This window comes from Gracilinanus agilis, chromosome 1 (genome assembly GCF_016433145.1).
Source record: "Gracilinanus agilis isolate LMUSP501 chromosome 1, AgileGrace, whole genome shotgun sequence".
Taxonomy (NCBI): domain Eukaryota; kingdom Metazoa; phylum Chordata; class Mammalia; order Didelphimorphia; family Didelphidae; genus Gracilinanus; species Gracilinanus agilis.
In genome coordinates, this window is record NC_058130.1 from 401,086,955 (window position 1) to 401,100,411 (window position 13,457).

The 13,457-nt window shown below is 39.9% G+C and overlaps 1 protein-coding gene across 1 annotated transcript in view; it reads left to right on the forward strand.

The window, feature by feature from the left end:
• The window catches only part of MYO5B (myosin VB), a 582,592-nt gene that overhangs the window by 499,508 nt on the left and 69,627 nt on the right, over positions 1-13,457 (forward strand). Inside the window, exons 21-23 of the mRNA XM_044681604.1 lie at positions 163-247; positions 10,455-10,603; positions 12,737-12,856. Of these exons, the coding sequence (XP_044537539.1) occupies positions 163-247; positions 10,455-10,603; positions 12,737-12,856 (354 nt within the window). The remainder of the gene's footprint in view (positions 1-162; positions 248-10,454; positions 10,604-12,736; positions 12,857-13,457) is intronic.

Genomic DNA, 13,457 nt, shown 5'->3' on the forward strand with positions numbered 1-13,457 from the left:
AGAGGGAGGGAATCAAAGAAACAAAGAAAAAAAAAGAAAGAAAACATACAAAGTCAACCACGTGAAATATAATCTCCATAAAGAAAGAGTCTGACCTTGAGCTGGCTGGCATTACACAAGATAACATGTTTCTCTGTTGTGGGTTTGTGTGTTCTTTTTTAGCGAGTATTGGACCTGGAACAAGAGAATGCTCTTTTGAAAGATGAAAAAGAAATGCTTAACAACCAGATCTTGTGCCAATCTAAAGGTAAGGAAGCGAGGGGACCATCTGTATGTTTTCAGTGTGTCACTTCTTTATTTGCCATTCATGTTCATCCTTGACTCCATTCCTTTCCTATCTTCTCCTAAAAAAAAAGGTAGCTGTGATTTGTTGTGCAGCTGTGTATAATGGCAATGGGGAGAAGTCTGATTTAATTTGAGAGGGATTAAGAAAGAAATGAGCAACTACTAAAAAGTCCTCCCCCCATGCCATTTCAGTTTAGGATATTAATCAGAACAGCTCTGTGGGAAATTACTCCTTTTAAAGAGAAGTCCCTGGATGTCAGATTTGTGAAATGTTTGAACTAAGCTTTGTTTAGGGCTGTGTTTCTTTTATGAGGTCCAAAGATCCCAACAGGGTTGGGGCAGAGTGAGAAGAGACCTCATTGAGCTATCCAGGATCCCTTTAAGAATCTGACAAGCAAAGTTGTCAAGGAATTCCAGCACCTCTAGGTGTTGCTAGACTTAAATTAATCTAGGTCCCAGAACCTTTGATGCCCTTTGCTCCATTATGCCTGCCTTGGTTCCTACCTCCTGCCTAAGACCATAAATCTCCTTTCTAGGAGGCATAATTGCTAGGCTTTTTATTATAATTATAATAATAATTATTATTATACCAGTCTGGATTTGTGATTTCATTGTTTTAGGGACCTTCTGGTAAATAAACCAAATGGAACAGGGTATGACTCTACTGCAGCTAGTAGCTTTAAAAAGTTGCCTTGGGGGCAGCTGGGTAGTTCAGTGGATTGAGAGCCAGGCCTAGAGATGGGAGACCCTAGATTCAAATCTGGCCTCACACACTTCCCAGCTGTGTGACCCTGGACAAGTCACTTGACCCCCATTGCCTACCTTTACCATTCTTCTGCCTTGGAGCCATTACACAATATTGACTCCAACCTAGAAGCTAAGGGTTTAAAAAAAAAAAGTTGCCTGGCATATAGTAGGTGCTCAAAGTTGATTAATTTATCTATTCCCTTTGACTTTGACCAAACTGTGATTGTCTCACCTGATTTCAGTTCCTTTGCCTTGGAGATTTTCCTTCCTGTCTACATCTATTCACTTCACAGCCCTGGTATCCTGTCCCTGTGGATAATATCCCTGGTATTCTGACTCTGCACTGTCTCCGACATGATTTTTTCCAACATAGCTGGAAGCAATTTAATCAATTAATAACAATAACAACAACAATAATAATCACATTTCTATGGCATTGTAAGGTTTGCAAAATGCTTTACAAATACTGTCTTATTTTATCCTCAACATCCACCCAGGGAGATAAATACTATTATTATCCACATTTTACAGAGGGGAAAACTGAGGCAGGCAGATGTTAGATGACTTACCTATGGTTACACAGTTAGTAAGTGTCTGAAGAAGGATTTGAATCCAATGCTTAGCACATGGTAGCCTGGCACATAGTAGGTACTTTAAATGTTTCTCAGATGCCATTCAACAATTCACAAATGCTGGGCTCTGCTTTGCCTCAGATCTCCCTTCAGCTCCATGACCAACAGGGTTATCAAAGTTTTAACCCTTCTAGATATTTTCTTTAGAGTTACCCCATGCTACCCGAGGCTCCATAGACAAGAACCTCAGGCACACTCTAGGGCTTTGCTCTTCTCTTCTCCCTTTCTCCCAGTCCTTATGCTGTTCTATGATGAGAGAGGGAGACTGAATTCATAAAGTACATTACTGGGTGATATGGAAATCAATCCTTCCAGGATCTCCCCATCCCTCCCCCCCAAGAAAAGAATGCTCATTGTTGCTTTCAGGTAAGTAGTTGCCTGTCCGGATCCAGCCGGATACAACCGTGGGGTCCGTGAAACAGCCACCTAAGAGACCATAGGGAGAGAGAGGAGAAACCAAGCACGCAAGAAGACAAGGGAGTCTAATGGTGCAAGGCTCGTTTATTGCTGGTACGGGGCAAGAATATATATGTTCAGGGTGAGGGGGCTGGCGGTCGGGATGAAGAGAGAAAGGGGCTAGTAGTTACGAAGAAGGAACGCGGAAAGGAACATGCAGTTATGTGGAAAGTCTGGAGGAGGTTTTGCAATTATGTCCCCGCCCAAGCAGGGCTCATGATCCGTATCCTTCTCCTTGAAGAGTTACTATTTTTATATTATAGTCTTGGCTCCTAACAATTCCCCCTTTCTTTATTTTTAAATGAAGGGCATGATAACTAAGTGCACTCCTTTTGACCGTTGTTTCCTCCAAGTCTATTTCAATACCATATTTCTCAAAGCACCTTGTGTTTCCCAGTTGATCCATAGATGATATTCGCAGCGACGGCCCCTGTCTTAGGCTACACAGGGGGAGTTACTCGACCATCGAGGGTCGAGGACCTGTGCTATTCCCGTCATTGGGTTACCGCCCTGTTGGAAAAATGTAGACGAGTATCGTGAGGATGTTCCGCGTCCGCTATCTCAATACGATGGTATTGAACCGTAGGAAACTTATCAAGGGCTGAGTTGACATTTGATTTAATGAATTTGGTTAGACGTTGGAAAACCCAAGGGCCAAAAGTAAGAGCTAATAAAAGAATGAGAAGTGGTGTAATAATAGTAGGGATCAGAGTAGATAGCCAAGGGGGCCTTTAAGGAGTGTATTGAACCATCCTTCTCGTGCCTCGGCCTCCCTCTTCCTCTGAGCTAATCGCTCTCGTAATTTTGCCATGGATTCTCGGGCAATACCGGTATGGTCTGCGTAAAAGCAGCACTCTTCTTTAAGCGCAGCACATAACCTGCCCTCTTTTAGGAATAAAAGGTCAAGTCCCCGTCTATTCTGTAAGACAACCTCCAAAAGGGAGGCGAGAGATTTTTCTAGGGCAGTAACTGATTTTTCAATATCCTCAAGGTCTGCAACAAGTGCTGTATGGAGAGATTGGAGATAGCGTGTTTCCACAAGAGCTGTGGTCCCGGTACTAATGCCGGCAGCTATTCCTCCGAAGCCTAAGAGGGTGATAATAGAGAGAGAAAGAACTTCTCGTTTATGCCGCAAGGCAAAGGGGTCAATTGTTGTTAAAGCGTAGGGGCCATAATGATAAGTAATGCGGGGCCAAAGGGATATAAGGATACAGAATTCAGAAAGAAAATTGAAACGGGTCCCTATAATGCATTTAGTGAGGCCAGTATTACACGCCCAAAAGGTGTTATTGGGTGCAAGCAGGTAGAAACTACCTAGATGCATCCGCAAAGTGGAATTACATAAAGAATCATAAGTAGAAGGTGGTTTCCCCAGGCAGAGACCGAACCCGGAGAGATCAGAAATAGTAAGCTTGGGGGGTCCGTGAGAACAATGTTCAGGGGGCTGGATATAGTATTCAGGATGAGGGTTAAAGCAAAGGCTTCATAGTAAGGAGGGGCAGCAGGGAGGCATAACCAACAGTCTCATGATCCGTATCCTTCTCCTTGAAGAGTTACTATTTTTATATTATAGTCTTGGCTCCTAACAGTTGCCTACCTGATTTTATAAACTAACACAAAATTAACATTTTCTTACTTGAGGAAATACTTTCCTGTGTTATTTGAATTTTATTATAAATGCTTCTAATGCAAATCAACTTAAATAAATTATAATTTAGCCATAAGGACCCCAAGACTACTCAGACAGAAAAGAAAACCGAAAGCCAAAAAAGGCTAAGCAATTTGTCCAAGGTCACGCAGCCCATAAATGGCAGAAACATGAATGTAATCCTTCTGTGTTTTAGACACTGAAAGCTATGGACTTGCTTTTAAAATGCACTCATATGCAGCTGAACCACTAAAGGGAAAGGGAGCTATCCTCTGGGAATTTATACAATTGATCAGATTATCATGAAGTCCATTAAATAACTCAGTCTAAATGTGAATTAAATCACAGATTGTACTCCCTCCCCCAAAAGATCTGATTCAGTTCCTAGAGTCTCTTAGAGGAATATAATTAAATATTCTTATTATAAAAACAGAATGGAATTGCTCTAAGTGTAGATGGAGGAGGAAAAGAGGAGAAAATAGTCTCAAAGACCCCATGAAGGAGCATATCTTATCCTGTCCACAAGCTTTAACTCCTTTCTCCACTTTGCATTAATCTCATTTGTTTTTTTTTAAGTTAATTTTATTTTACCCTGGATGAGAAACCACAGTCCTTTTATAAAGAAAAAAGAAGTAGAAATGCTTTTTATTGAGCCTGTAATAAGACAGTGTTGGAAACAAGTTTGGAGTGAGCCAGAAGAGTGAGACTAATTAACTATGATGGGACAAGTGGGAGTGCTATTGTGTTCTCTTCTAGAGAGCTGGCCTTACTCCTTGGGATGTCAGCTACTGAAGAAAGGACATTAGGTTCACTGATGCTGTTATTTTCCTTTATTTATCTAAGCTCTCATCCTCATGGCCTTATTTTCTCTTGATGAAATGTTATCAGCCTTAACAAAACACTCAACTGTTGAAATTCTAGTGGGAGAAGTCTTCATCATTGAATCACTTATGCATAGAAAGTTCTGTTTTCAAGTCAGTAATAATTGTGAAAGGGATGACAAATAAGGAAGGTTGGGACTTCTGAAAGAGCCAGTGCTGCTGGCCCTGGGACAGCAATTTTAGTTATCTTGGAGGAAGCATTGAATGGAAGAAAGAGCCATTCTCTGCTTCTATGACTTTGGGGAAATCATAAAACCTCACTGGGTTTCAGTTTCCTTCGAGATAAAATGAGAGGGTTTGAATTGGATGATTTCTAAGGTCCTTCCAGTATGTTTTTCAAGGAGTCAGGAAATCTGCCTCTGTCCTCCCTGCCCACCTCAGGCTCTCATGACTAAAACAGGGACAGTTTCCCTCTCTTTTAGCATGCCTATAAATCAATTATTCATTTTTATTTGGTCCAGCAGTATTGATGCTAATTTGGGAATGATGCAGAAAAGATTCAAAGGTTAGCATGGGGGGCAATTAAGTGACTCAGGGATTGAAAGCCAGGCCTAGAGAGGGCAGGTCCTTGGTTTCAAATGTAACCTCAGACACTTCCTAGCTATGTGACCCTGGGCAAGTTACTTACTGCTCTTCTGCCTTGGAACAGATGCTTACTATTGATTCTAAGTCAGAGCATAATGGTTTTGTTTTGTTTGTTTTTTATTTTATTTTATTTTTTAACCCTTACCTTCTGTCTTAGAGTCAATACTGAGTATTGGCTCCAAGGCAGAAGAGTGGTAAGGGTATGTAATGGGGGTCAGGTGACTTGCCCAGGGTCACACAGCTGGGAAGTGTCTGAGGTCATATTTGAACCTAGGACCTCCAGTCTCTAGGCCTGGCTCTCAATCCACTGAGCTACCCAGCTGCCCCTTGCTTGTTTGTTTTTTAAAGGAAGATTGGCATGGTCCTCTCATAAGGATGCTGCCCAAATTGGGAGGCATTCTATAGTTCTGGACTTGCTAATATAAATACTTCTTTGTATCTTTGGAATTTATCAAGTGCCTCTTTGTAATCTGGTTACCTGTGCACCTGTATCTGCCCCTTCCTAGATTACCAAATCCTGGAGTGAAAGGACTAGGATTTCTTTATCTTTATAGTCTCTTTCTGACTACTAACCACTCCTAGCCCCCAGCATCCAGCACAGTGCCTCACCCAGAGAAGATGAAGATATATCTGATTTTCTTTTTAATCCCTTACCTTCAGTCTGTGATAATTAATACTATCCAAGGCAGAAGAGAAATAAGGGCTAGGCAATGGGAGTTAAGTGGCTTGGAGGGTCACACAGCTAGGAAGCCTGAGGCCAGATTTGAACCCCAAACCTCCCATCTTTAGACCTGGCTCTCAATACACTGAGCCACCTAGCTGTCCTCTGAAAAGTCTTTCAAAGAATAACTATGTCACAGGTGAACTTCCACTAGCCATCCAACAAATTTCTGGACTGTCTCTTAAGTTTATATAGGCTCAGGAAAATAAAACATTTAGTATCCACTGAAAGAAAATGTCATTAAGTAGGTAAATCTTCTGGGTGCTGGAGGGAAAATAGATTAAGTAGAAAGAACATTGGATTTCTTATCAGTATCTGGGTTCAAATCCTGTGCTCTATCATTTACTCACTTTCTTATCTTCTGTCATTCCTATGCCTTCTGCCACTATCTCCATCTCTATCTTACAGGGAGAGGTAGCCTTACTCCTCACCAATGGTAACTCTTCTACTTACTCAAGCAATTCCATTCTACCCTGTTTCCTCAAGCAGACTGCATCTTCTACTGCCATCCCCACTCTATGCCCTTTTTTTAACCCTTGCCTTCTGTTTTAGTATGAACTCTTAAGACAGAAAGGCAATGGCTAAGCAACCGGGTTAAGTGACTTGCCCGGGGCCACACACCTAGGAAGTTTTTGAGGCCAGATTTGAACCCTAGGTCCTTCTGACTCCAGTCCTGTCAGTCTATCTTCTTTGTTACCTATCTGCCCCTCTAGTCGTCTCTTAGTAGCCAAATCCAATGGCCTTTTCTCTGTCCTCATTCTTCTTGCTCTCCCTGCAGCCTTTGACACTGATGATCCCTCTATCCTCCTTGGTACTCTCTTCCCTCTAGGTTTTCAGCACACCACTCTCTCCTGGTTTTCCTCCTACCTGTCTGACCACTCTTCAGTCTCCTTTGCTATTTTGCCATCCATATCACCCCTTCTAACCATAGAGGTCCCCCAGCCTTCCATCCTGGGTCCTCTTCTCTTCTCCCTTGTAAAAATAATTGGGCAAGCAATGCAAGGCACAAGGAATGCTAAAGAGACTCTTGTTTATTAAAAATAAACAATTTATTTAAATATATGTAAGAGAAAAAGGATTTCTAATTCTAAAGGATAACTCCACCCAAATGAACTCCCATGTCCCGCAAAGAACCGCTTCTCCTGTGGTTCACAGAGTACACTAAACCTCCCTGATCTAACCAACCACATTTATACTTTTCTAAATAAACCTAACCACTTTAACTCTTAACTTCGCCTTTAAGTTATAAAAATAACAAGGGCTGGCTGGTTGAGTCTCCACAAGAATCAAGTTAGGACTCTGAGCCTTAACAGACTCAGAGTCCAAACCAAAGACCAGGTTTTGTTTGGTCTTTTCACAGTATAACCAATCTATAGAAAGTAATAGATGAATGAATAGTCTTTCCCAATTTGGAAAAGAAAACACTTCCACTCCTTCAAGTCTTTCACTCAGACAGAGATAGAGAGAGGCAAAGATGTTACCTTCTCCAGCCCTGAGAGAGAAAGAAGCTGCATGTGACTCTGTCGACTACCAGAAGCCACTCCTGGAATGCCACACCCAGAGAGTGTAACTGTCATAGAAGGTTGTAATTGTCAACAGTTGAAATTAACCCTCTCTCTCAGCTTTATTTGAAACTCCAATTCTTCCTCAAGACAGTTTCTCTACTTCTTATCTTTAAACTAATAAAACAATACTTATTTTCTAATATCATCCTTATACCCTCCATGCCACTTCACTTGTGGATCCCATTAGCTCTCATGGATGTAATTACCATCTCTCTACTGCTGATTCTCAAATCTACCCTCCTGTTCTAATCTCTCTGCTGAATCTAATCTCACATCTCTAATTGGATTTCAGATATTTTAAACTAGATGTCCAGTCGACATCTTAAACTTAACATGTCCAAAACAGGATTCTTCACCTTTCCCCTCAGACCCTCCCTCAACCCTACCACCCTATTATTATTAGAGGACAACACCACCTTCCCAGTCCCTCAGGCTTACAACCTAAGTTTCATTCTGTACTCTTTACTCTCTCCCACACCCCACATCCAATCTTTTGCCCAGGACCCTGGCAGCACTCTGGTGCCAGTCCTTGTCAACGCACGCGTGGACTCATGCAAAAGCCTGCTACTGGGTCTGCCTGCCTCAAATCTCTCCCCACTCAATCCATCATCCATTCAGCCACTAAAGTGATTTTTCCTTCATCCCAGGTCCACCCACATCACCCCTCCTCTCAGTAAACTCAAGTGGCACCTTGTTGCCTCCAGTATCAAATACAAAATCTTCCATTTGGCATTCAAAGCCCTTTATAACTTAACCCCCTTCTACTTTCCATTTTTCTTAAGCCTGACCCTCTGACATGTACTCTCCAGTCCCTTGACACTGGCCTCCTTGATGTTCCACAGACAAGAAACTCAGTCTCTCGACTCTTGGCATTTTCTCTGTCTGTCTTCCATACCTGGAATGCTATCCCTCCTAATCTCTGCCTTCTGGCTCCTCCCAGCTTCTTATAAATCTCAACTAAAATTCTTTCTTCTGCAGTAAGTCTTTCCCAACTTTCTGTATTCTATTGCTTTTCCTCTCTTAATTATTTCCTCTCTATCCTATATATCAGTGATGTGCAAACTACTGCTGTCTGGCCAAATGGGGCCCCCTGAAATGTTCTATCTGGCCCTGCAACATTATTCCTAATCTGAAGAATACAATGAGTAGGATACAATACAATGAAATTTTGAAAGAGTTGCCTTAGAAACAGACTGACAGATGAGCATTTCCTTTCCTTTGGCCCCCTCTTTAAAAAGTTTGCCCATCACTGGTCTATTGCATTAGATTGTAAGCTCCCTAAGGTCAGGGACTGTTTGCCTATTTTCATATTACCAGAGTTTAGCACTGTGTCTGACACAAAGTTGTTGTGCCCAATTCTCTGTGACCCCATTTGGGATTTTCTTGACAAAGATATTAGAGTGGTTTGTCATTTCCGTCTTTAGGTCATTTTACAGAGGAAGAAACTGAGGCAAATAAGGTCAAGTAACTTGCCCGGGGTCATACAGCTAATAAGTGTCTGAGGTCACATTTGAATTCAAGTCTTTATGACATCAGACCCAGTCTTCTATCCTCTGGACCACTTAGCTGCCTGACACAAAGTAGGTACTTAAAAAATGTTTATCGATTACCTTGAGCAAGTCCCTTACCCCCAAGACTTCAATTTCCTTGTGTATAAAATCAGACTTGAGATAGATGTGAAATGATTTGCGTCTTGCTGAACAGACACTCTTTCTACTAGACCAGTGATGGGCAAACTATGGCCCTCCAGCCAGATGCAGCCCTTCTCCTTCATAATCTTTCAGTCATTAATAGGGCTTAGTATCACAAAAAAAGCACACGAATTTTGTAAGATGTATGATTATTATTTTTTAATAAATTATATTGTCCTGCTTAAAGTTTTTTCCTTTCCTTTGGCCCCTTCTTTAAAAAGGTTGCCCATCACTGTACTAGACCATGATTTCTTAATCCCTTTTTTGAGTATGCCATGGACCCATTTGGCAACCCGGCAAAACCTATAGGCCCCTTCTCAGAATAATGTTTTTAAGTGCACAAAAGAAAATGCATTGGTTTATGGAAGAAAAAAATTATATTGAAATATAGTTATCAGTTTTTATTAAAAGTTCACAAAATCCCTGTAGCATTGTACCAACACAATAAAGTCAATGAGTTGAACTAGATCAGAAGTATCATACTCACTGCCTGCAGAACTCTCAGCTGACTCAGATTAAAATGTAATTGGAAATGTTTAACAAAATACATAAAAATACAATACAACATAAGCAATGTAAATTTGTGGTTTTGGGGGTGAATTTGGCACTACCGAAATGATCTTTAAGGCCCCTTGCAACTCTAAATCTTTGACTTTATAATCTCAAATAACTTTGGGATTATATAATTCTTTTCATTGTTTCTCTTCACTGATAGAAATAAAACAGTGTGGTAAAATGAAATTCAATCTCTTCAATTATCCCCTGAACCCTTATGCCATATCTTTTTTTTTTGGCTTATCTACTCTTGCATTCACACTAATCTGACCAAACCAATAGAATTTTAACAACTTCAAACTTAAGAAGGGAGGGACGTGGATTCTTCCACTACTGGCAGCATTTTCCTTGACAACTATTAGAAAGCCTTGAGCCCAGGGAGAGGCATGAAATCCTAACCCCACTTCAGGGAACCAAGACCATCTAGATCTTTGGTATCCTTTTCTCCAACTCTATCTGGGCATGGCTTTTCTTTTCTCCTCTCTGTTGGCTTGCACACAATCAGATGGGAATCCCTCCTACCCTGTATTATATTAAGTGTTTTTAATGGATTTGTCAGAGGCAAATGCACCAAACCCCGTTGTGAGCAAGATTTTTGACAAGGTACTAATCAATGTACCAGTGTCAACAACCATGGGGTGAACTAATTTAGCAGATGAAATGGCAGCTTAATATATCTTCCTTTCAGATGAATTTGCCCAAAATTCAGTAAAGGAAAATCTCCTAATGAAGAAGGATCTGGAGGAAGAACGGTCACGCTATCAAAACCTCGTGAAGGAGTATTCTCGCCTGGAGCAAAGATATGACAACCTTCGGGACGAGATGACCATCATAAAGGTAATGAGGATAATTCTTTGTTATTTAACATCCTTGGTCTCCTCAAACCCCCTCTTGACCACACTCTTCACTTCACCTAATCCATTGGAGCTAATTTCTGACAAGACATGACCAGAAATAGACTAGACTTATCATTTCTGAGAGGAAGTATAGAGTAATCAAGTATTTGGTTGGGAGAACTTTTTCTCAAGCAAAGTCAGTTATGATTTCTGGGCCTTGTAAAGTATTCTGTGGTATATTATTGGGGAAATCGCCAGCAAGTGCTCTGGTTGGCTTCAGGATTTTCTTAGTTTAGAATTCTTATGTCTATCACCATCTGATACTGTAACATGGAAAATGGCAAGGTGGAATTCCTGCAAGATACAGGGTCAAGTCTCACCATAATTCCGGGGGACCCCCCGGAGAACTCTGGTTTTTTTTTGTTTTTTTGTTACCCTTTATTTTTATATATAATATAATTTGTAACATAATAATAGTATGCATGTGATTTGTTATAAATACATAATAAATTATAATTTATTATCCTATCCAAATGAAACAATTCTTATATTAACTATATCAAAAATCTGTCCCTTTCCATTTTTTCCCTCCTACCTCTCTCCCCTCCCCAAGAAGGTAGGTAATATGATATTGGTTATATGATACAGGTTGATATATTATAATACATGTGTTTGTCATGTCATGAAACAAGACACTAGAAAAAAATTCATGGAAGAAATAAAGTGAAGAATGGTCTATTTCAATCTGCATTCAAATTCTGTTCTGTCTATGGTGGTGAATAGTCTTTTTTCATTATGAATCCCTTGGAGTTCTCCTGGATTCTTTCCTTGTTGTTAACAGTTTTTAATTTTATTTCTCTTTTTAATTGTGAATTTAACAAAAGTCAACAAAAAGTGAAATTTCAATCTATAAAGAACAGAAAGAGTATTATATATCTGAAACTGTGTTCCTCTACTACTTAACAATTTCTATTAAATTTATTTTAAAATTTAACACAAGAGTAAAAATCTCCCTCCTTGAGTCCATTTCTGAACTTCCTTTTGTTCTCTTGTGCCTGTTTTTAATCTTTCTTCTTTTTTTGCTTCTTTCTTCCTTCCTTCTTTCACATCAGTGATACTACCGACCAACTTTAAGCACAATAAATGCATATATTGGCAATGTCTGAAAATATAAACTTCACTCTCTCCCTCCTGTCCACTGTCTCTATTCCAAGATGTAGGAAGCATGCTTTATCTTCAGTTGAAGCTGACATATTTTGAAGCAGAGAAGATTTAATGTGGTATCACTATTACCTTGTATAAAGTGATTCAGACATGCTTTGGATAATCTTCACATTGGATTGTTCTCTCAAATACCTGATGAAACATCACCCACATAGACATGTTTTCAAGATAATTTCAAACCTCAATGATCCTTTTTCTTTCTGCTTCATGTAAACATTTCCCTACAGGATTTCCTACTCATGCAACATTTGAATGAGTTAATTGTGTAGAAAGCAGGAAGAGAAATTGAGTAGGAACCTACCCGGCTTAAGAAAAGTGCCCCAGCAAGTCTAGCTTTTACTCTTTATATGCTAAAAAAAAATGAGGTGGGGAAAAGCAATTATTTTAAGCTAGATAAATGGAAAATTCTATTTTTGATATCTACCAGTTTTCAAAATTTGCCAGTAGTAGCAGCGAGTGTGGGGAGGGGGGACCCGAGGGCTCTGTTTTCAGGATCCTCTTCAAAGAGTAAATGGTGACATGCAGCTTTGGAGTAAGGCTTCTTCTGTGCCTGGAGAGTCAGGGGTCATTTCACAAGGCCTTATAGATTGATTGTTATCCTAAGCTTTATGGATTTGCATTTCATTGAGCAACAAAGTTGCCCATCCTTACAATGGGGCTAAGCATGTGTTTGTTGAATTGCAATGTCATTAAGTGGTTGTGGAGAGTGTGGATGAAATGGCTCTTTTGAGATGAATCTATTAACCACCATCCTAAAAACCACCACTACTGTTCTTTTTTTGGTAACAACAACAAAAAACAACTCAACCCCAAGTTCTACTTGTTTTCCAGAATTCATAGTGCTTTTTCACACTGTTCCTTTGTGAGATTTCATGTGTTAAATAGTTTTAATAATTATTTCTTTAAACAGCAAACCCCAGGTCATAGGAGAAACCCTTCGAACCAGAGTAGTTTAGAATCTGACTCGAATTACCCGTCGGTCTCCACATCTGAGATCGGAGATACTGAAGATGCAATCCAGCAAGTGGAGGTAAGTCTCCCTGGTTTGGGACCACTGTGTATGGTTTGTTAGAGAAAAAGAAATGATGATATGCCTTGCCTGAATAGGCCTAACCAGTGATGATATCTCCTATTAGGATATAAAATTTGATCAGTGGTGAACAGAGAAGTTGAAGGATAGATTTTACCACCAGAGTAACTGTCTTTATTTAAAAAAAAACAAAAAACACAGAATGTACGAACTAGAAGGGACCTTAGAGACCATCTGGTCACACTTCTTCATTTTACAAATGAGGAAACTGAGGCCCAGCATAGACTATATCTGCCTAATATGATATAAAATTCTTGAGGGCAGAGACTGTCTCATTTTTAAAATTTGTATTCCTAACACGTAATTGGTGATTAATAAATGCTTTTTGATTAATGGTTTGATTGGTTAGAGTGGCTTAGTCAGAATTACATAAACGGTTAGTGGTAGAATGAAAACTAAAACTTAGAACACCTGCATATCAGGCCAATGCTATATCTACTACTCAAGGGCTGGCATTTAGTTTGCAAAGAAATATGTGTATTCCTTTATCCAAACATCATGGAATGAGGCAGGAAGATGGATTTATGTTGATTTTTTTTAA